Here is a 22952-nt window from a genome sequence, read left to right as displayed (position 1 = left end):
TATAAAACCAAATATGAAATAAATATTTCAAATTTAACAAACTGGAGATTGTTAGGCTCCTATGTAACTTCAAAATTTAATTTGAACCAGCACAAAATTTTATTTTTAACAGTGTTAATTATATTATAAAATATTTCACAAAAACGTCAGACCACATTCACTGACTTTCATCTACGTGATACCTGAGGGTAGGACATGTTTATTATAATCGTGCAAGATATCATAGCAGAATCAATCTTTATCAAATGAATGAATTTGCAAAGATTCAATCATTTTGTGTTGTTTATGTGGAATATTGAATGTGGTTTTATAAATGTTATGAAGATACATTGATATAAAATGAATGACAAGAACGTAAACAAAAATTTACAAATAATTATTGGGTTCATTTGAATAATATTGTATACATATACAGTACAATCATATATATGTATAGCTATAGATAATTATATTTACAAAAAATACATAATATGAAACATCTCAATCAAGCCGAAAAATATTTGATAAAGATTGAACTACTTATCACAAATTGTACAAATGGACTTTTGTTTATATTTATACAATAATGAGCATTGTATACTGTGATGCTAGTTTCATTCAAACAATTTTCAAGTACAATAAGCACGTAGCTATATAATATAATGGAAGTACGTGTATATACTAAACAATTACGCAGAATTGTTATTTAATAACAAACATCATTATGAAATAACTATTTCAACTTATCTTTGTACAATTTTTTACAATAACATTGTTAAAAAACATGTCACCCACACATTGTCATTTTTCCTTTTCTCATTACTTATAAATTTATAATTTTTATCAAAATTAAAATTTCATTACAAATATTTCTATTTAAAAAGTAAAGTCCTTTCTTTCAATCGAATACATTAAATTAGTTATTAAATGTAATAACATAATTTGTTTGTTGATACCAATTAATAGAAACTATATTATCTTTAACCTTTTTCATGTATTAAAAAATTTTAGTTGTTTGAATTATATTTCAATAACAACGAATTGTAAAATAATATTAAAACATACATTATTTACTGCATGAATTTTCTGCATTCTGTAAAATATGGCAATGATGGAAGGATTATAAATTGCAGTCTTCCAGGAAAGGCCACTTGAATAGCATGAAAATCATTATCTTAATTCACTTTTTTTTTTTTTATTGTTCTACTTAATCTTGTAATACGCTACGAATGTATTCGCCTGCATTACAATTATGGAAACAAGTTTATACAATAAATTTGATATATATCTCTTACGTGTTTTTTGAAAGTAAAAAATTTTCTTATTTAATTCTAAAATGCCACGTTATTATTACCTATTACATATTTACAAAATATCCTTATAAAGAGTCAACATTAATAACGTGAATTCTTTAAAAAAAATTGTCATAAAGAACGTTTGTTTTTTATCAATTCGAACGAAGTACATTTTGCTTTACAAAGCGCCGGCTCTAAAATGAACCATGAAATTTATCTTCGACAGGAAGAGTTACATGTGAGAAAGTAAAAATTCTAAGTCCTTTATAGTCGACTATTCACAATTCTAAGAATAGGAGCAATGTCTCTCTTCGCTCTTGGCACAGCCACGCGAGTGATTTGTTTGATAATAAATTAAATTACTAGCATTAAGAATAAATTCATCAATAATGTGATGATGTAATATACATTGTAAGAATACTAGCAATAATGATCATGATGCTTTATAGCTAAAACAATTCATTCAATCAATTGTAATGCAACATAAGAAACGCTAGACAGCCCTTTTTTAAGACCATTGGAGTTATTTGGATAATTTGCTGATTACTCTTATCAAGGCACCGTTTTCATCTTTTAGCCTCTGGTTTTCACATTTCAATTGGTCCATCACCTAGAAAAGAAGAAGGTAAAACTATTTTGTGTCATTTTTAATTGTATTCCTTACCAAAAAGAAATTTTTAAAAAATAAAGAATGAAATACAAAGGCAATGCCATTATAGAGTGGGTCAAATAAATGCTCACAAAATGAGAAAAATAACTCAAACAAAACATGGGACACAAGCAAGTACCATTGCAACTGGAGATTTAGAAATGAAAACAATAAAACAATTAAGTGCATTAAAATCAAAGGAGTAGTGTATATAAAATATAACAAGCGGATGTAATTTTAATGCTATGTAAAAATTTTACACACATATAAGGAATAATATAATTAAATTAAAATATTGAATTGTTTTATCAATATCTTTTGAACCTTTTTAGAATTTATGTATTTATAATTTTAATAAACTGTTATATTTTAAGATCATGTGCAGAAATAAAAAGTAAAAGCAAAAGTAATTATTGCATGTAAAGCAATTTCTAATATATACCCCAATATCTTGGCTTGTTTAATACATATTTTTTATCTCCTGTTTTTTAGTTAATCCAATCGGATTTCTGGTTCTTATTGCATTCATAAATAACATTTATACTATTTTATTATGATTTTTTAAATAAATTATATCTTTAAAATAATGTAGAAAATATAAATATAGATTATTTTTTTATTGTTTGATGCAATCTTATATTTTAATTATTCAATTTTTTTCATGCATCTTACAAAATTCATTATTACAAAATTACTAGGAGACAATATATGAAATGATATATATAATATAAATCGGGCAATGAAATGTATCAAACAATATATAGTGCAATAAAATGTAACTTTACTCTGAACATGCTTTCTTAGGAAAAATTATACAGTTATGTATATAAATTTTTAAATATCATTCTTAAATGTTTATCTTTCCACAAAGTTAAAAAATAGTACTCAAAAGTTACAAAAATATAGCCGAAATAAAAGTATTTGTAACTTTTTTTTTTAAATCAAACTGAAATTCTGAAATAGTCCATGTTCTATGGATTAGAACTATAAGAATTTCATATTTCTTAAAAGTTTTACTATTTTAAAACATCTTAAATTATATAATTAAAATATTTTGAAATTAGATTACTTATAAGAGCTGCTTTTAGAACTAAAATAAAGGACAGGCTGCGTTCTTTAATTTTGGGAAATAATCTGATTATGTATTTGATATTTTAATTTCTATTGACGTAACATTTGTATTGGTGCAAATGATTTAACAATAACAAGATATCTGTAAATTTTATTAAACGTTATTTTTGTAAGAATTTAGAAATATAAAAAATATATATATGGAAATCAATAAAGATGCACATACTGTAAGTATCATTAGTAAAATAGAGAAAAACGTAGTCTTATATATAGCATAATATCTATTAAAAAGATTTATACAAGCTTTAAATTTTTGTACCATAAGCTGTTATAGATTCTTAAAATGAAACTATTTTAATGATCACAATTACGCGTAGTATATTTTGCGAAGCTGTATTGTAAGATAAGTCAGTGAGCGACATCGTTTCAACATTTTAATATTGCGATCAGAACGTAAAAATCGTAAGTAATCAATTAATTAATTAATATTGTACATGGAATACGATGTACACTGTTAACGCAGATGCTGTCATTATGTCCTTTACCTATTTAGTAGTATTGGTGAGTTTGGATACGACGCGGGTAAGTGCCCGATTTTCGGCTTTCAATCTCTCATTTTCAGCTTTGAGCTTTTGTAATTGCTGTAAACAGTGAAACAATTAGCCTAAAATTCGCTTGTCTTATAAAAGCCCCACCAGACAATACTATGTATTCTACCATCATTTATTACATTAATAATATCATTTTTAATTATTAGCCAAATGTATAGATAATGTAAACCACACAGACTATAAATAAAAAAATAAAGTAAGAAAAAGAAAAAATACAAAGTGCCAATTAAAATCATTATATTGCGTAAATAATAAGCGTGATTATTTGATAAGAAGTACTAAAAATAGAAGCACCAAGAAATGGCAAATAAAGAAAAGCAATGCATTAAAAGCTGCTTATACTTCTTGAATTTCTCTCAAATTAACCACTCCAGAAATGCTGGCACCTTCCTCTGTATTTAGTTATAACAATCAAAACGTAATTTTCAAAAAATTGTAACGTGCATTTTAACTAAGATCATGTATGTAATCAAAAAATGTATAGAAATATAATGATACATAATAATTAATGTTAAAACGTTTCAAATAATTGTTTAATTAAAATAATTTCTTGATATATAATAATATCTGAAGATTATTTTTAGAAAACAATGTACAAAACAGTAATTAAAATGTAAAATAAAAGTCTTTAATTCTTACCTTTAATTCTTCTTCCATTTCTGACAATTTCCTTTCCATTGCTCTCCTTTCCCTTTTCTCAGTTTCAGATAGAACTGTTTTATTTTGAGCACTTTGTGCTTTGTCCAATAAATTTCTGGCTTCCTTTAATTGTTCATCTGACCGCCTAAGCTTTTCTTTAAGTCTTTCATTTTCTGCTTGAGATTCTTCATACAATTTTTTATAATCTAATTCACCATTTTCAGAAGTTGTAGACTTTAGTCTTACTGACATAGAAGGTGCTTCTGATGATAGTGATGATATAGATCCTAGCCTGTTAGATCTCCCAGTGCGATCATTTCCACTCTGTAAAATAAATCCAAACAAAGATGATGTATGTAAAGACGTTAAAATAACTTTTGCAAATTTATAATATTTTAATATATTTTCTTACAATGTATCCTTCAGAACTGGTTAAGCTTTGTAAACTAGAACTTCTAGATCCAATATGAAGATCTAGTTTTGTTTTTGTTTTATTAAAGCTTTTTGTTCTCTGTGCTTGTAAATGATTATTTGGATTAAGATTTAAATAATTATAACTCGTGGAAGGTGGTAAACGCAAAGAGTTAATATTTATTGGAAGAGTTATACTTCCATATCCTGATGATGTTCCACCATATGTGGTGTATGGATTTTGATAATTCAAATTACTTGTAGAATTTGAGTAAGGAGTTTTTCTAAATGATTCATTACTTTTTGTAGTTTTATTAAAAAAATTTGGTAATCCAATAGGATTTTCGTTAATACCTAGCAGACCGGAATAACTATTTTGATTTAAAGGAAATAATCCACTAATACTTCGTGATCTGTTTCCAAAAATTGAGTTTCCATTTGCTGATGCTTGAGCTCTTAATCCTGCAGCTGTTGTTGGTTTTCCTTGAGATCTTTTTCTATAGGATGACATTGTTTATAAAACTGATAAAATAGCTTTAAAAATCGTATTACTTTAAACTATTTTTATTCTTTAATTAAATATAACTTTTTTACATAGTATTTTTTAAAGAAATATTGAAATTTTTAAATAATTTTATAATTTAATGTTAGATCACTTTGTCACAATATATTCAGATATAAAACGATCTAGTTTCAATGACAGCAAGTATTTGACTGACGTAGACTGGGTGGAGGAACTTAAGACATCAGCCAGTTTACTCTAAAGCATCAGTTTGGTATGCTATTTATAGGTCACAGGCATAAACCTACACTATTATAAAGATTGTGTTTTTTAGAATAAATATATTTCACGTTTTACTTTTAAGATATTTTATAAATAACTAAATATTGTGAAATATATATATATATATATATATATATATATATATATATATATAACTGCATTATAATTCCTGTAGCTTTAATTATAATATATCAAATTATATTAGAAAAAATAATTTATCTATGTAATAATTTGTAAATATATACAAATTTTGCAACTATACTTTTGATGCTATTCATATCATAAATATAATGCAACCTATGTAATTAAAATAATTATATTTTTGTGTTAAAAAATTTATTTAATTATATTATACAATATATATTACCATAAAATTAAATTAAACAAATTTGTTTCTTTTTTTATATAAACAAATGTGTCCAGGACCATGCAAACAATAAATGCATTCTTTCTCATCTATTCTAAATGTCAAAGTGCCATACTGTTGCAAATGTCAATAGAATATTTTTAGGTACTCTCAGGCCATGTTCATGATCAATTTTTTTTACTTTCTGTTTCTTATTTCGTTCAACAAACAAAAGTCTTCAAACAAAAAGACTGCTTATTTATATACTATGAAATATGCTGAAACATTTATATAAACAAATACATGCTTAAATACATAATTTGTTGCTATTTGTGTGCATTTAATATACTACATGAATTATATAAATTATTATATACTATGTATATTAATGTAATAATTTCAATAAATTTGGATATATTTTAAAGATTATCTACTTATAAGAGGCATAGTGTGCAATGGAATAAATGATGCAAAATTATACAAAATAGTACGAGAATAATATATGATTATAAACATAATTTTAAATATAAAATTGAGAAATCAATAAAGTTACAGTTCTTCTATATGTGCAATTGATCTTAATGCACAGTCTGACGAGATATAGGAGGATAAGAAATGGGGAACTATTTTTAACGAAGCATGCACGAATAGAGGTTAATCTTCCCAGAGACTAATCCCAAAATAACTCAAAACGTCTGTGCTTCATGAAATTGCGTTCATATTATAATAGTTATATATAATGCTTACTAATTCAAACATAGAAACAATATTAAAGTAAAAATATCTTATTACATATAAGAATTCGTTTATTCTAATAATGAAATAACAAAAATAGATAATTAAATGTTTGTTTCATTCTTTTTGGTTAATATAAATAATTTTTAATACAGATTTATAAAAGTAGAAACCTTGTTAAAATTTTTTAATGTTATTTATAATTCTAAAAAAATAATAAAGTAAATTTAATTTATTTACCTCATTGTGGTTGATTTTGGACTCATCATAATCTCCCCCAGCAGTTAAGTCTTGTTTCTCTGGATCGATTTCCTATAAAATATTCAATTACTCGATTAAGCTGCTTTATGTTAAACACATAATTTAAAAATATATAAAAAATGATAAACTCAAATAATGGAAATTAATGAAATAATAATTAATACTAACGTCCATATCAACGTGGACAACGCCAGTAGATCTCCTTTTAGGTCTTCGTCTCCTTTGTATAACAGCTTGTGTAGCTTGTGCATTTCTACTATCATTTTCCTTATCTTGTTCTAAAACATATCAGCAGAAGTAGTATAAAAATTTTTATTTATATACTTAGACCTATATATGTAAGTATCAACACGCATACCTTTATCTTCAGGTTGTTTTAACGATCGTCTAAGTGGTAATGTCACTGTTGTTTCTGCACTACTCGTTGCGATAGTTTCAACCGGAGCTGATGATGGTCTAGGTACACTTGTACCTGCTGAAGGTCTTCTCATATATGCTGTAGTAGTATCTGTATTAGATAGCGTAGTAGCTCTGTTATTAGCATCTTCCAGCTGGAACTAAGTAATATATTTTTTTCAATAATATAAAAATATATTACTACGGTATAAGTGTAATATGGATTATATCAAAACATGAAGAAATTATTCATTAAATGATATAAACCACAAACCTTGCTTCCATTATCCACTTTCAATCTCCAGGAAGGTCGTCTTTCAGGTAAATTAAGTTCTTCAGAAGGTTTATTTGAAATTACAGTAGTAGGAGTTGCTGTTGTTATTGTAGCTGTAATCGAGGCTGTATTGCTGGTAGTGGTTGCAGGCTGAGTTATTTAAAAAAATATGAGTAAACAATTATAAAGCTTTCATTATTATTAAGAAATTTAGTATTTCATAAGTATTGCAGGTGTGCAAAATAAAACGTACACAACTATATATATGTTTATAAATTTACATAATAGTTACATATGGGATTAAAAAATTCTAGCACAATATGTACATCTTATAATAATTTAGTAGGGTTTAGACATATTTCAAAGCCAAGGTAATGTATAAAGAGATTTACCTGTGTAGAAGATATTGTGGAAGGAATTTCATTGTTTTGTTGTTTCTTTTTTACTAATTGTTCTGCACTTTTGATTTCGTCTAATGTCACTCCTTGAGTCGAACGTCGAGTTTCTCTTACTCTTTTTGCGTGTGCTTTTCTTTGTGTTTCACTTTCCTCATCACGAACAGGAGGAACAAATGATCTAGGCAGAAATTTACATTATATTCATAATTTACATTTTAATTATGCATACAATGTTTTCAAGTTTTGCTTTAAATATAACAAAAATTTAAAAAGCATTAAATATTACAATAAACATAATTTACAAGCAACACTTACAAATATCACATAAAACAATTATGCCTTTATTTTAACTTAAAACAATTATTTTGTTATTAATTATATCAATCACAACCATCTGTAAATATTACAGTCCTAAATATAATAGTCAGGAAATAATATTGTTTAATTGTACTTATGTTGCATGAATAAAATATATTTTGAAATATTTAACATGCCAAAATTTCATGTTTTTGTAAAGTCAAGAAACAGTATGTCAATGAGGCACATATTTCTTTTTTCTTTTTATGTCATACATGGTACTTTCGTGCACTTGAAGCTATGATCTTGTGTCACATCAGTATAGATCTTATACAATCATATACAATCTTATATCTTATATCTTATACAATCACAATAGATCTTATACAAAAAAAATGTATATTGAAAAATGTGATACTACTTAAGTGGCTGAGAAAATTAATTCTTATGTTTCAGTGGCAGTGTTTTTGAGTTTGAAATATTATCTTCACCAACAAAGACAAGGCAGTGGTTATTGGGACAAGTAATATTTTAGGATAAATATATGCAACTCAAATAAATAATTACACTGTAAAGCAAATTTTCATGCCACTGCCAATAATTCAATAACATATTATAAAATATGCAAAATCACACATTTCAAGAGAATCTTCTCAGGTCAAACATTAAGTACCCACTTGAAGAAATTCTTGAAGATATTTCCTGGACTTAGTTTGCTCCCTCCTGGTGTAGTGGGAGTTCCAGGAACTGCTACTGAATTGTTTGTAGCTGTAGCTTCCACTGGTTGAACACTACTCAGCCGTATTAACAATGCACGATGCAAATATGAATATATAAACTATGGTTTTAAATGTATTTTGTACATATTCTAGATCTCCAATAAGTGTTTGCAGTAATTAAGCTTTTAAAAACCTATCTTAGTTCTCTTGCATTTAGCAGAGTTTTTAAATCTATTACTTTAGCTTAAAAATGATAGAAAAATACTTTATGAATGGCAGTTGTTTCCCTATATAAATTTGTTTAGAATAAATTTGTATTTTATCTAATATTTACCTGCGTATTTGATTAGTTGGAATAGGACTTGTAGTAGTTGTTATTGTTGTGGCAGTCGTAGCTGTAGCTGTAGTAGTTGGCAGTGTACTTGACACTATTGTTTTGGATGCAGTTGTTGGTGAAAGTGTATTGCTTCCCTGTGGCAGTCTTGAGAGTTCCAAGTTTAGTTTTGCTTCTTTTCTTCTAAGGTCAAAACAGTATAATTGTTATATAATAGAAAAATACAATCTCATCTCAGTTATGTGAATTTTATAAAATCAGAATAAAGTTTAATATTACACTGTTTAAAAATTGTATTCTGTGAAATACATAATACTGTGAGGTATACAATAAAATGGTTAATTGAAGTTTAAGCCGTGCAAAAGCAGAAAATGCAAAAAGCTTACTTCGTACATTAATGATTGTAATATAATAAACAGTATATGGTACAATAAATACACAGAAATTTTGATGCAATCTTATGAAAAATTATACATATCGAAAGCATTAATATATATGATGTACGAAATATGCGCACCTGTGGGTTTCGCGTAGAGATGCAGAACGGGTCGTAGTATTCGTGTGAGTAGGAGTAGCTGCGTTGCAGCAATGGAGAGTAGGGCAAGAATTCGCCTTGATTCGAGCTCGTAATGCCAAGTACTGCTCATAAAACCTGCATAACATGCATCATGCCATGCACACAACTACTCTAATTTTCTATATGCATAAAGCTCAGAAGCTACTGTATTTAATTTCTGATGTGAATAATTTGTTAAATGCTTGCAAGTTCTGATATAGAAAATAATAAACATAGATATAAATATGCAGAATTATAAATGATTATAGTATAAAAAATGTATGTATATGTTAACGAAATTTAAACAATACAAGAAATTTCAAAATTTTAATATCACAAACAATGTATGTTAAATTCATCTAACTTACTTTTCATCTGTTTCAAAGCTATGCGTTCTTGTCAATACGACATCAGATTCCGTATTAAGTTTGTTTGACATGGTTGGCGATTTAATAGTTTTATCCTTATCTTCAAGCCCTATGTATACATAAAATAGAAGATAGTAATAGTACATTATAATGATGTAAAATAATATAAAGTATTTTTATAATATTCATAACTTACTCGAAGACAAAGTTGCTTCTGTATTTTGTACCCTATTTCTAAAAGAGCCTGATCGCCGCCAAGATGGTATAACTCCTTCTTCATTATCAGTCTGTTGTTTTGGAGGCATTATTGGAGCCTGAAAGAATCAAATTGTAAAAATTGATAACCAAAAAAATATATTGTTCAATCTGTATATAAATATTACCTGATTAGGAACTTTATTAGCATCGATAGGAGGCGAAATATTACGTGGGGCTGTTTCTTCTCTATTTGCTCTATTTTTCTTTTCTGTAAAGTTAAATTAAAATGAATATAGTGTAAATTAAATTAATTTTACAATATCTCTTTAAGAAGGAAGGACATCAATGGAATGTGCATCCATTTATTTCAATGGAATAGTATTTTTAATAATCAAATCTTAAAGTATTATTTTCATTATGAAAAGGAACAAGAGAGATCTTATAATATGTACATGCAACAGAATGTAATTTTAAGAGTATAAAAACAGTCTTACAGACAAAACTCACCATCATCTGTAAGACATGGAGAGTGGTTTGATTCGTTAGACTTATCAGATTGATTGGAGTAAGTGGAAGAATGTGAGTCTGAGCTAGTCTCAGATTCACCTTCACCATCACTCTCTTCCATATCTGTTTCACGTGTCGCTTCTGTCCATGCAGCATTGTTACAAGAAATACAAATTGCTGTTAAGGTAAGTAAAATAGACTTGCAAAACTGAATAGTGCGTAATATATTCTTCATAAGAAACTATTCCTACCTACATCAGCACTTCTCAATCATTTGTAAATAAATTTAAATAAATCTCTGAATTTCCCGAAAAAGAAAATGTCTAAAAATTTAATAAAATTCTTATTTTATCAAAACATATCTGTATGCACAAAATGATTGAGAAATACTAGGTTTATTTGCTTTAATTCACAGAGTGCTCTGGTAGTATTACTCTGCCACACATTTTTAAATGAAATTGTAAGTAACAAATTACAAAACATCTTATTAAATACATCTTTTCTACATAATAATATCCATAGAATATCTAAGTTTAGAAAATCATCACCATTTAGTAACAAAATCAAATAATTTGCCAAAATATTTAAATATAGACATGCAAATTAGCAAACCCATATAATAAGTAATATAAAGAGAACAGAACATACCAACATCACTATTTGTTCCAGTACTAGAATCTTCTTTATCAGACTGAATTTCTAATTCGACCTTTTTAACTTTATTTGGCGTCTCTTCTTCAAATGTTTCTACCGATTCTTGCATAGTTATAGTATTTTCGTTATTTGTTGATACACTGTAATATAATAATTAATGCAATAAATGAATTATTTTTTGTACATGATTATTAATTGTTTATAGTACAAACCGTTTCTTTGGTATAGTTGGCTGTTTCTTATTAATAATTTGTGGATGGTCTTTCATTAATAACTGTTGTTTTGCTTTTAATTCCTCCAGGGTTGATAATATAGATGAATCAGCAATGTCAAATGCAGTTTGATCCTATCAATGTAATGTTATGAAAGAGACAATTTTGGTTATTTAAAATATAAAACAATTTTAATATATCTTACAGCATAATTCTTAATGTCCATATTACAAAAATTTTCCACTAGAAGTTCACAGGCTTCTAATTGTCCCCAATGTGCTGCAGCATGCAAAGGTGTCCAACCATCAAAATCTTGAGCATTAACATCACACCTAGCTTGCAGTAATATTCTGAAATATCAGTGCTAAAATCAGTATATAACAGATAATAACTTTATCTAACATTTTTCTTTAAATATTTTTTTCTCTAATAGTTCATTCTAATAGAATCTGGAGACTCTTACTCCATAACATCAATATAGCCTTTAGCAGCAGCAACATGAAGAGCAGTGGCTCCTGATTTAGGATGGATTGAATCCTTGCCAGCTGCTCCTGATTGCCATGCTCTAGCATCATTTAACATTGATCTTTCTTCTTCGCTTCTGGCTTGATCACAGTCTATGCCTATAAACCAAATTACAAAATATATAATTTTATAATAGTACTTGAATGATTACTATGTATTTTTTATAGAAGATAATTATAAATACAAACCAGCTTTACTTATATGTTGTTGCAGCATATCTTCCATTTCAACACTTTCAGCAATATCAAGAGCTAGTTGACCATCATAGTTAACTGCTGCTAAATTACATCCTTTCTCTATTAAATATCTATAAAATTGTATTCTTTTATTTAGACAAATTTCTAAAATTTATTACAATATTATAATAATTATTAAGATGTTTAAATCATTAATAAATCATTAGTATTTTCAATGTCAAAGTAAAAGCAATACTAACTTAGCAATAGATATAAATCCACAAGATGCAGTTGCATGCAATGGTGTCCAGCCTTCATTATCTCCACAATTGATATCAGCTCCTTTTTCCACTAAAAATTCGACCATATCCAGATCATCATTGATACATGCCTATAATTAAAATATTGTGACTCCTTTTAGTTAAATAAATTATAATTATAGAAATGGTAAAATATCTTAAAGTATAATTAAACACTAAAGACATGATATGTAAAAAGTTACATAAATATTAATAAATACAGTTTCCAATAATATATTTACAAATACTTTTAAAAGTTAAACAGAAAAAAACAGGGAAAAAGGAAAGACAAAAATTTATTATTAATTTAGCCATGTTTTATAATGTTTAAGTATTTCATATAAATTAAATTCTGTGTTACACCTAATAGTTATAAATAATAAATTGTCTAATTGAAATTTAATGAAAATTAGAGGATGATGTCATATGTAGATTAAAAAGGGCATTATGTATCATAACATTTTAAGACAGAGGACATAGAATACAGATGCTGCAGCCTCTGACTTCTAACAGAGAACTATAAATAGCATTTGATGCCTGATGTATTTTCACATTCTATTTTCGCAAATCCATGAAATGCCTAAACTTCCTCTTACTATCAGACTTAAATAATAGTAATAAATGTGATATATTTCATCTAAAATAATTTATTATATATGTACGTATATATATGTACTTCTTAAGGTTAAATCATGTTTGTTATAAGTATACATAAATGCTTTATGAATGATTCTGACTGAGTTTAGTAATTACATAACTTTGATACAATTCATTCAGTGAAACTTATAAATTGAATTTAATTCAGCAATAATATGAACAATGATCAATGAACTTTTAAATATATATAATTATAATAATTTTGTTATAATATAAGTACTGTTTGTCTAATAGAAATTTTATTTTTTATTGACATTATATTTGAGTGACAGAACATTTTCTCATTCAGAAATATAATATTAATCATTTTTTGAGCATGTGATATTTATCTATTTAAATCATTAGAAAAAGGTTTGAATTTCATACATATTTTTATTATAATTCGAGATTTTAAGTTTGTAATAAGATTTTAATAAATTAACTTTTTCTTTATTTTTTATAATGTGTATATATAACAAAAATTCATATATATAAATATATATATAACATTATTATTTATAATATTGATTTTATTTATTGTAGGAATATATTTATTTTATTTTCCACAAAGTTATTTTTAACTTTATCTTAACTTCAATATATTTTAGCAATCTTGATAGTTTATAGTTGCACCTTGATATATTATTAACAACTTATAAACTAATATGTTCAAGTTACTTGATTAACAAAATAGATTAGATACGAATAGCACAATATTTACATTATTAATCAATATTTTTAAAAGAAACGTTTCCAATGTGTGATATAAAACATATGCTAATTTATAAAATATCTAAGATTAAATTTTAGCATGCATTCTTCTTTGTGGTTTTAAATTTTATTTACATAGAACTAATTTTTTATTTGGTATTTGTGATATTAGATTAAGTATTACGTGTATAATTGTTATAAATTAAAAATGAAGATTAAATATAAGAGAAATAATTTTATATATATTATATACATTCATTAAAGATAAGATAAGATATTTTTCAGTTCTATTTACTTTCTCAACTAACTTTTTACTTAATTAACTTTTATCAATGAAATATTTAGATAAATCCATGCGTAATAATTTTGTTGATTTTTAAATTCATTTTCTATATACATAAACAATAGTCGTATAAGGGTGGGGATGAACAGTTTTGTCGAGTGTTATCAGAGGGAGTAGTTGTATGGCTTGAATTGCAAGAGATAGCGGAAGCACATACTTTGTGATAGAACTACATCTGCATTTTTATCCTATTATTAAATGTGACATTGTAGGTATGAAAGAAAATTTGATCGATTACGCTTAAATTAGACAGCTGGAACATGTAGTAGCCATCTTGCATTAAGAATTAAGATTGAGGGGGCAAAACATGAGGAGAAAGCAAAACTGGGAGAACTCATTGTCAGTCGAGTTTGTTGTTGTGGACGTAATCGTATCGGAATGAAATCGTGCCATATAAACAAAAGTGTAAAAGAGTAATCGAAGAATTTTACTTGATGCAATGCTGTGAGACCATCAACATTTCCGGTGTTGATATCCGCCCCCTTTTGGAGTAAACGTACGACCTCTTCCTTGTCGCCTGCCGCGCATGCTGCTAAGAACACACAATCCGCTGAGAATTTAATCCTTCGTGCGACCTGACGTGGTTGAGTCGGTTCACGATTTGTTTCGGACTGTTCCCAGCGTTTGAGCTGTTCAGCCCTTTTAAATAGGGCTGAGCTCGAACGACTTTCGAGAGACATTGCCCAAAACACGCACGGCTGCACTCAAGAATCTTATAACCACTTCGCACAGTCTTTTCTTCTCTTTCTTTCTCTTCTTCTCACTCTCTCCTTCTCCACTGCTTTTAGATCTCCACTTCGCCGAGGCCACTTCACTTCAGTTCACTTTGCGTGATTCGACACGCTGAAATGATCGTTTTCCACTTCTTACCTCCATATACGACTTAATCGCGGATCGCGTGTTTTTCTACTAAGAAAAATATACGTTCAAATTCGTTCTGACGGACTACGAAGGGAGCGGTCGGTCGCCTTCACCAGACTCAGTTACAGGACGGCTAGATTCGCGTGCTCTTTGCTATTCTTGGCCGTCCCGTACCGTGCGAGCTGTGTCGAAACCAGCGAAACAACCTGTAGTGTAGCCAACATTTTACGCTCTCATGTTTCTAGCGCTTCTTTTATTCTTCTATTACATGTAATTTATCATTAATATTTTCAATAATAATAGTATACTAAGAACAGCACTGTAAAATGTATTTCTACATGTAAATAGAAACAATGAAACTATATACAATTACAAAATTGTAAACATAATGGTACTATGTATAAAATGTTCTTATATATTTTATTGATTGTTTAATCTTTAATATTAAAATCTATCTTAATAGAACAAAACAAGCAAACGAAAATTTAAATTTATAAATCTATAGCATCATATAGATAATAAATAATCGTTTAAATAAATCATGCAAATAAATAGTTTTAAAATAAAAAGTAAACATTAATCAGGGACGTTGCTTTGATTTTGTGTCGTAGGCATAGTTACTTTTCCTGTTTTGAAGTTGACATTTGCTTTTTTATCTTTCTAGGGCCATGAAATCATTTAGATTTTCGTGAAAGTCATTCTTGGTTGAGGTTAATAATAGTTCTTGCTAAAAATTATAAGCGAAGCAGCTTAAAGTGGTGTTAAAATAATAATTTGTGAACAATGAATACCGAACAAATCCTCGAATACGACATTAAACAATGTTTAAAATTGATAACAGTTGGCAAAGATATAGACGTTACTGAAGGATGGACCAGACTTAAAAAATTAGAAAGTAAGCCCATATATGAACAGTTAAATAATTATGAGACTATTTTACGAGAGATACTCAACGATGAGATAAGAAATGTACAAGAAATTCCAAAGATCATGATTTGGTTTTCAAAATATTTAATGGAAAAACCATTTTCTATTCATCCAATATCAAATGATGTTGCAACAATGTTAAGGAATACAGATATTAATGATATGTCTCATCTGACAACGATACTTCAAGTATTATTAGAGCACAGTAGCTATTTACCAGACTCTGTGAGTCATTCGAAAATCTGTGAAGCAGTTGTTATTAGTTTATCTACTTTTATAATGCCATGTGATCCAAAAAAAATTTCTGAATTCAATGAAAATGCTACTAAAGTACAAAACTTCCTAAAAGTAGTAAGGTCAAAGTCTAAAAATATTGAAAATGATAACTTAATTTTCATATGTTTGCAAACATTATATAGAATAATATCTGATACAAAACAAAAACAAGATCCTGGGCCTGGTTTAGCTGCCGTATTACAAGTGGTAGAACCTTCTATTATACCACAAGCTGTTAATTGGATTCTTTCAGAATCTCAGTCTGATGCCCAATTAGCTCAAGCTTTAAAAGTTTTATGTAGTTGGCTTCCAAAATGGATAGGTGATCGACTTAGTATTTGGATTATGGAGTTTATACTTGGCTTAGAAAAACGACATAAATATTCAATACTTATTGAAGTCACAAAAGCAAAGCTTGATGTAATGTTTCGTGCTTTATCAGTACCTGTATTTCGTCAAAATGCTTCCATAATTATATTTTATATATTAAAAAGACAAGGATCTCCATCCTTGTTTCAAAATATAGTAAGAAACACACAAATGGTGATATCTTTTTTTCTAATGAAAGAAGATTCTGAATCAAGTAAAGAATGCATACAAAATTTGGTTGATATCATGAAGATACTTACATTAAGATTTTCAAATCAGCGCGTCTGTAATAATTTGGAAAGTAGTTTTCCAGTACAGCCACGAATGCATATTGTTAAAGAAGTATGGAATGAACATGTTTGGGTAGATGAGATGGAAGAGATTGAACCAGTAATTGAATCACCAAAAACACATTTGGGAAAAGTTGGACTTTCTAATCTTGGAAATACATGTTATATGAATAGTGTATTACAAGCATTGTTAATGACTAAACAATTTTGTTACGAAGTATTAATGTATAAACCTATGAGCAAAGCTGATGATCAAGTTGTACTTAAAAAGTTGCAAAATTTATTTGCTTTGTTACTATATTCAAAGAGGATTTCCTTGGCACCAACTGAAATTTTATTGGCTTCACGTCCTGCTTATTTTCTACCAGGCCAACAACAAGATAGTTCAGAATTTCTCTGGTTAATATGCTGCTACTAATTTAATATTTATTTTTTATATTAAAATAATATTTTATAATTATTATTTTGATAATATATATTACTAGCAAATTATTGCAATTATAATATTATAAGCAAATTTTTCATATTAAACAATATATTTATGATGAAATATGTTTAATTAAAATACTATATTACGTTTTTTAACAGTCATCTTTTAGACCTTTTACATGAGCAAGAAAAGTCAACTACTATAAATGTTGAAGCTAATAATTCTAATCTTAAATACAAGGATGACAGAGAGATAAATGATATTTCATCAATAAGCGAAGAAGGAGCTAGTATTAAGCGCTGGACAACTGAAGAAGATTTAAGTGGAAGTATTGTATTAGAAAGAAAAACGCAATCATTAGCAGATTTTACTCAAGGTAATCTTTTTTAAAATAACAATATTATTCTAAGATTTAGTATTAACTTTATATTTTTGTTCTTATTACAGGAGAAGATTTGGCACAAGTACAACAACTTAGTGATTCACATTCAGATTCCACAGATAGTGGAATACAATCTGTAGGTGGGGAAGATACAAATACACAAGTAGCTCTTGTACATAGAGTATTAGGTGGAAAATGTAAAATCACGTATCAGTGTGCTCAGTGTGATACTAGTTCTCATAATACAGATAAATTTCGTGATTTACAATTGTGCTTCCCAGAAGAGATTCAAGAGAATCAGGAAGTTTCTGTACAAGATCTCATCAACTATTATCTTACACCAGAGAAATTGACTGGTGAAAATAAATATCGTTGCGATAAATGTATGAAGTTATGCGATGCACAAAGAATCATAAAAATTTTACATGCACCAACATATTTAATTTTAATATTAAAACATTTTCGTTATGATTTCGATACCAGATTAAGAACGAAATTACGTCATAAAGTGATGTACAATGAAACTATACAAATGCCGGTATCTACACCACTGTGCACATCTACAGAAAGTTATCAGTTGTATGCAGCTGTTGTTCATTCGGGTTATAGTATGGACTATGGCCATTATTTTACTTATGCTCGCGATTCTAAACAAAATTGGTACAAATTTAATGATAGTTATGTTTCACAAACGACGTTTAATGATTTTAAAGATCTGAAACCACCAGACACACCGTATATATTATTTTATGAAAAAAGTGTGCCGTTTGAAGGACTTTATGACGAAGATAAACCTGAATTATCAACATTAAGTAAACATTTACAAGAATTGGTGGCAAACGATACTACAGCTTATATCGAGGAATTGAGACATCAAGCCGAAAAACCTCAACGTGGACGACATAATTCAATGTTATTTCGGAAGAACGAGAATTCCGATGATGAAAACCCTCCACCTAGTAACTGTCGGGGTGCAATTAATATGCCTGCGAGTCGTTTCCTTTATTAAGTTATTTTAACATTTGAATATTATATTCTTTTATAAAATTAATTGAATATTCCAGGTAAATTTGTAATACATTTTCCTTATGTTAGTAAGAAAAACAGAGTTCCTTTATAAGTACAGTGCTATTATACCAATTGGTGTAAATTGGTTGTTGCTGTATATGTCTATATGTTTAGGACAAATTTGTATATGATTGTATATTTTGCAATTGTTTTCAATATTTAAGTAATATATCGAAAAAATTGTTAACATTAATATTGCAATATCAAAACATTGTAAAGTATATATAATGAGTATTCGCGAATAGTACTTAGCACTTGTTTCTTACAAATTTGTTTTTAAAAAAACAAAATGTCAATGAATCAGTTTATAAAATTACGAAAAGAAGAATTATTACATTGTTGTTATTGGAAAGTGTATTATAAAATTGTGATGGAAAGCGAATACAAACTCAGTATTTTATAAGAAGTTTAATGTAATTGGCTGTGTTTTTACATAGTGTATGCATACAGGAAACAGTATTTACGTAATATTCGAAATACTATCAATTTTATAATCATACTTTTGTCACGTTTTCGCACACAATGATTTGATACCAACTTGAACAAATGCCTTTTGTCGTGTAAAAAATACACGTGTTATGTGTTAAACAATTTTGTATTAACATTCATTCTGGCTTTTAACATTCATTATTTGTAAATTGATAAATATATTGTACATACATTTATAACAGACTTGACAAATGGTAGTTGTATTTACATAATTGTTATAAAATTAGTTAATGGGTTTGAATTTCTGTTAGTCGTGGTTAGAATTGTAAAATTAAAAGAAAAGTATAAGAATAATAGCAGCTATATCATTGTAAATATATATATTTTAATTGTAATTATCTTAAAGAGAAAAACTCCAAGCATTACAAATCTGTGATAAATTTATACTGTCAAATTGATATATTCATTTCTTAGCTCAGTATTCAACAGATAAAAGATACACTATCTATCTTAATTTATAATTGAAATACTGTAGTGTACAATATTTACTAGGTTTTATGTATTTATACATTTCTTTAGACTGGGCATGAATAAATTATTCAAAAATATCCTTTTGTTGTAGACTTAATAAGTTGTATTTATTGTTCGTTTAATATCTGTTGTTCTGGGAAACAACACAAAGAGAATACATTAATATTATGTCTACTTACAGGGTAAAAAATAAACATTCGATTAAAATTTTATCGCATAATTATATTGTAATTATTAATGAGATTATTTGCGTGTGGTGCAGCCACTTTCTGTTCATTAGTTTAATAATATAGTAATGTAAATTACGTGTGAAAGACTCACTAAACTATAGTTAGAAATAATAAAACGATAACCTATGATCAACTGAGGCACACGATTTTTTATTATCCTACTACGTATTTATATTTTATTGATATTAGAAAACGCATAAATTGTCAATATTTAATTTACCGTAATATTGGCATTGCAATGATTTTATCTCGACGCGCCGCGTCATAATTAAAGATATATCCTGCTTGATAACAACGTACTCATTCAGTGATTAAGAATACATTATACGGATTTCACAAGAAACCATCATCTACAACATTTTAATTGTTCAACCGATCTTTTAAGGTTGAATTGTCCATTTGTTTTGTGAATATCTATTTTATTTAATTGAAACCATGAAGAAAGTGTACTTAGCTGTTTTTGCTAGTAAGTTGTGTCAAATATGAAATATTATTATATTGTTTTTGTATCTTTATTCAGTGAGATTAACTTGTTAAAACACTAGAGAAAAAGCAAAAATATAGAATTTCATACAAAAATATTTCTAATCGATGATTACTAGGTAATCTAGGCATGATATCGTTTGGTCTATTCTTTGGCTGGTCATCACCTTCATTGTCTCTTCTATTGCAAGACGACAGTCCTATACCCTTGACCGTGCAGCAGGCTGCATGGGTATCATCTATTTACACTCTGGCTTCAGCTGTGGGATCGGTGCTTTGTAGTTACGTTATAAATGTAATTGGCAGGAAGACGACCTTAGCTTTCACTGCGATACCAGGGGTGATAGGATGGATGATGATAGCTTTCGCGACATCGGCATGGGTAACTTATTAATATATTTCTACTATATACGGAAGCAACAGTGAAAAAGAAAATAAGGGATAAGATTTTCAATGTTACGCTATAACCTTTTAATTGATATAACTCCACAATTATTTTGCAAATTGATTGTTTGATTTCTGCTAGATATCGCTAATGCTTTAAGCCACGCAAACAGATATGTGTCGACTACCGGTTTCAGTCTGTAACACTAGAATCGATATAAGCTCGATATTTTTCTTATCAAATATTTTAAAGTACGTATATAAAACTATCATTATTGACAAAGAACTCGTTTTTATTCTTCAGGAATTGATTGCAGGCAGATTCGTTTGCGGGTTAAGTAACGGATTTGGATATATATGTGCTACTATGTATATAGGTGAAATTTCACCAGCTAATATCAGAGGAACATTAACGTCCACGTTAACTGTAGCTGCGAAATTTGGTCTATTCGTTGAGTGGGCAATAGGCCCGTTTCTCTCTATAAGAAATCTTGCACTCGCGTCATCGTTGATACCGATCCTTTTCTTTGTCTCTTTGATATCGTTACCTGAATCTCCGTATCACTTGATGCGTCGTGGGAGAAATCAGGAAGCAGTAACGTGTCTTATGCAATTAAGAGGAGCCACGGATGTTACTAAAGAAATGGAGATGATCGAGAAATCCATTAAATACGACCTGTCTAATAACACCGGATTATGGGAATTGGTCAGCGTCTCGGGAAATCGCAAGTGCGTTTTTATTTCATAATTGGCAAAGTTGTAACAAATTTTCAGGGAAAACTAATTACGAACCTTTGTGAGATCTAGTAGTATACGTAATAAGAAAATAAATCTTTAAGATATTGAATCATTTTGAAAGTTTCTGTAGAAACAATTAGGATATAGCTCGATGAGTTAAAACTAAATGGTTTTAATTTCTCTTGTTTTGTAGAGCGTTGATAGTTGTGTTGGGTCTTTTTGTAATTCAACAGTGGAGCGGAAGCTTGGCAATACTTTCGTACGCCGAATTAATTTTTAACGCGTCGAAAAACCAGCTTCAAGGCAAATACTTGACCATGATATTGGGTGGCGTACAAGTGATGTGCGCTGTGATCAGCGCATCTATAGTGGATCGGTACAGCAGAAGGACTTTGCTTCTAATTTCTACGTCCGGCGTTACTATCTCCACCTATCTCATTGGTTTATTTTTTTGCCTTCAATACATCGAAATGGATATTAGTGAGATCACCTGGTTGCCAGCTGCTGGATCGATACTTTATATCGTCACGTATGCTTTCGGCCTGGCCGCACTTCCGTTCACTATGATGAGCGAAGTTTTCCCTACGAACGTTAAAGCGCTGGGCAGTACGATTGGAATGCTGTGCTGCAATTGTTGCGCTTTTGCCGTGACCCTATCTTATCAAAGTATCGTGGAACAATACGGCATATACGTCGCTTTTTGGCTTTTTTCTTCGACCACTGCTTTAGGCATCGTTTTTATATATTATTGCGTCCCGGAAACGAAGAGGAAAACATTGCAGGAGATACAAGAGCAATTGCATGGATATAAATTGTAATAAAAGTTGTAAACATTTTTGTTAGTGTACATTGAAATTATCATTGAAATATACATGCAATTAGGACAAAAAAATCACGCATAAAATTTTTTAATCCATACACAAGATTTTTGTAACTCGAAATAATGAAAAAGATACATTAATGCTATATTATAAAAATTTAGTTATATGAAAAAATGTCAGTAAAGATTAGAACAATTATGATTCAACGAGGTAGTTAGGAACGTTTTGTTATCTCTTGAAAGACAGTAATTATTTCTTTCTTTTTTATTTGTTCTATTCACGTTAGAGAGTCCGCAGTTTATATTTCAGAAAACATGGCGAGCGGAACATATATTCGATCGATAATTGT

The 22952-nt window shown here is 28.4% G+C and overlaps 3 protein-coding genes across 10 annotated transcripts; 2 read left to right on the top strand and 1 right to left on the bottom strand.

The window, feature by feature from the left end:
- Window positions 1-75: 75 nt before the first annotated feature.
- On the bottom strand, window positions 76-15454 carry LOC132904527 (protein phosphatase 1 regulatory subunit 12A-like). 8 transcript variants are annotated; one of them, XM_060955110.1, is made up of 22 exons: window positions 14816-15454; window positions 12656-12786; window positions 12408-12526; window positions 12158-12317; window positions 11900-12044; window positions 11695-11828; window positions 11477-11622; window positions 10829-11005; window positions 10507-10589; window positions 10320-10437; window positions 10124-10232; window positions 9717-9851; window positions 9200-9382; window positions 8824-8937; window positions 7844-8027; window positions 7452-7601; window positions 7140-7338; window positions 6950-7059; window positions 6761-6832; window positions 4245-4568; window positions 3540-3635; window positions 76-1884 (listed from the first exon to the last, which is right to left on the bottom strand). In XM_060955110.1, the coding sequence occupies exons 1-21, from the start codon at window positions 15062-15064 to the stop codon at window positions 3540-3542; spliced, it is 3138 nt and encodes a 1045-aa protein (XP_060811093.1). In that variant the 5' UTR covers window positions 15065-15454; the 3' UTR covers window positions 76-1884. The 8 variants fall into 8 exon arrangements, with proteins under 8 accessions (XP_060811093.1, XP_060811095.1, XP_060811094.1 ...); XM_060955112.1 differs by having other exon boundaries at window positions 10829-10969; XM_060955111.1 differs by lacking the exon at window positions 3540-3635.
- Window positions 15455-15853: 399 nt separating this feature from the next.
- LOC132904528 (ubiquitin carboxyl-terminal hydrolase 35-like) lies at window positions 15854-20310 on the top strand. Its single transcript, XM_060955118.1, has 3 exons — window positions 15854-17506; window positions 17696-17913; window positions 17985-20310. Exons 1-3 carry the CDS (start codon window positions 16029-16031, stop codon window positions 18926-18928), a joined length of 2640 nt encoding a protein of 879 aa, XP_060811101.1. The 5' UTR covers window positions 15854-16028; the 3' UTR covers window positions 18929-20310.
- An 88-nt stretch (window positions 20311-20398) lies between these two features.
- LOC132904547 (facilitated trehalose transporter Tret1-like) lies at window positions 20399-22686 on the top strand. Its single transcript, XM_060955157.1, has 4 exons — window positions 20399-20643; window positions 20780-21042; window positions 21349-21773; window positions 21976-22686. The coding sequence occupies exons 1-4, from the start codon at window positions 20613-20615 to the stop codon at window positions 22598-22600; spliced, it is 1344 nt and encodes a 447-aa protein (XP_060811140.1). The 5' UTR covers window positions 20399-20612; the 3' UTR covers window positions 22601-22686.
- Window positions 22687-22952: the final 266 nt, after the last annotated feature.

This window comes from Bombus pascuorum, chromosome 2 (assembly GCF_905332965.1).
Source record: "Bombus pascuorum chromosome 2, iyBomPasc1.1, whole genome shotgun sequence".
Lineage (NCBI taxonomy): Eukaryota > Metazoa > Arthropoda > Insecta > Hymenoptera > Apidae > Bombus > Bombus pascuorum.
This window is presented reverse-complemented; position numbering and strand designations above follow the sequence as displayed.

Bases quoted from the DNA above. Each gene is read 5' to 3' on its own strand.
- LOC132904527 (XM_060955110.1), bottom strand. From the start codon at position 15,064: ATGTCTCTCGAAAGTCGTTCGAGCTCAGCCCTATTTAAAAGGGCTGAA. The intron at 12,045-12,157 runs GTAAGAGTCTCC...CTGATATTTCAG, and splicing joins GGCTATATTGATGTTATGGA to AATATTACTGCAAGCTAGGT. The intron at 10,590-10,828 runs GTGAGTTTTGTC...TTAACTTTACAG, and splicing joins TCCATGTCTTACAGATGATG to AAAAGAAAAATAGAGCAAAT.
- LOC132904528 (XM_060955118.1), top strand. From the start codon at position 16,029: ATGAATACCGAACAAATCCTCGAATACGACATTAAACAATGTTTAAAA. The intron at 17,507-17,695 runs GTTAATATGCTG...GTTTTTTAACAG, and splicing joins GATAGTTCAGAATTTCTCTG to TCATCTTTTAGACCTTTTAC. The intron at 17,914-17,984 runs GTAATCTTTTTT...TTCTTATTACAG, and splicing joins ATTAGCAGATTTTACTCAAG to GAGAAGATTTGGCACAAGTA.
- LOC132904547 (XM_060955157.1), top strand. From the start codon at position 20,613: ATGAAGAAAGTGTACTTAGCTGTTTTTGCTA. The intron at 20,644-20,779 runs GTAAGTTGTGTC...GATGATTACTAG, and splicing joins GTACTTAGCTGTTTTTGCTA to GTAATCTAGGCATGATATCG. The intron at 21,043-21,348 runs GTAACTTATTAA...TTTATTCTTCAG, and splicing joins CTTTCGCGACATCGGCATGG to GAATTGATTGCAGGCAGATT.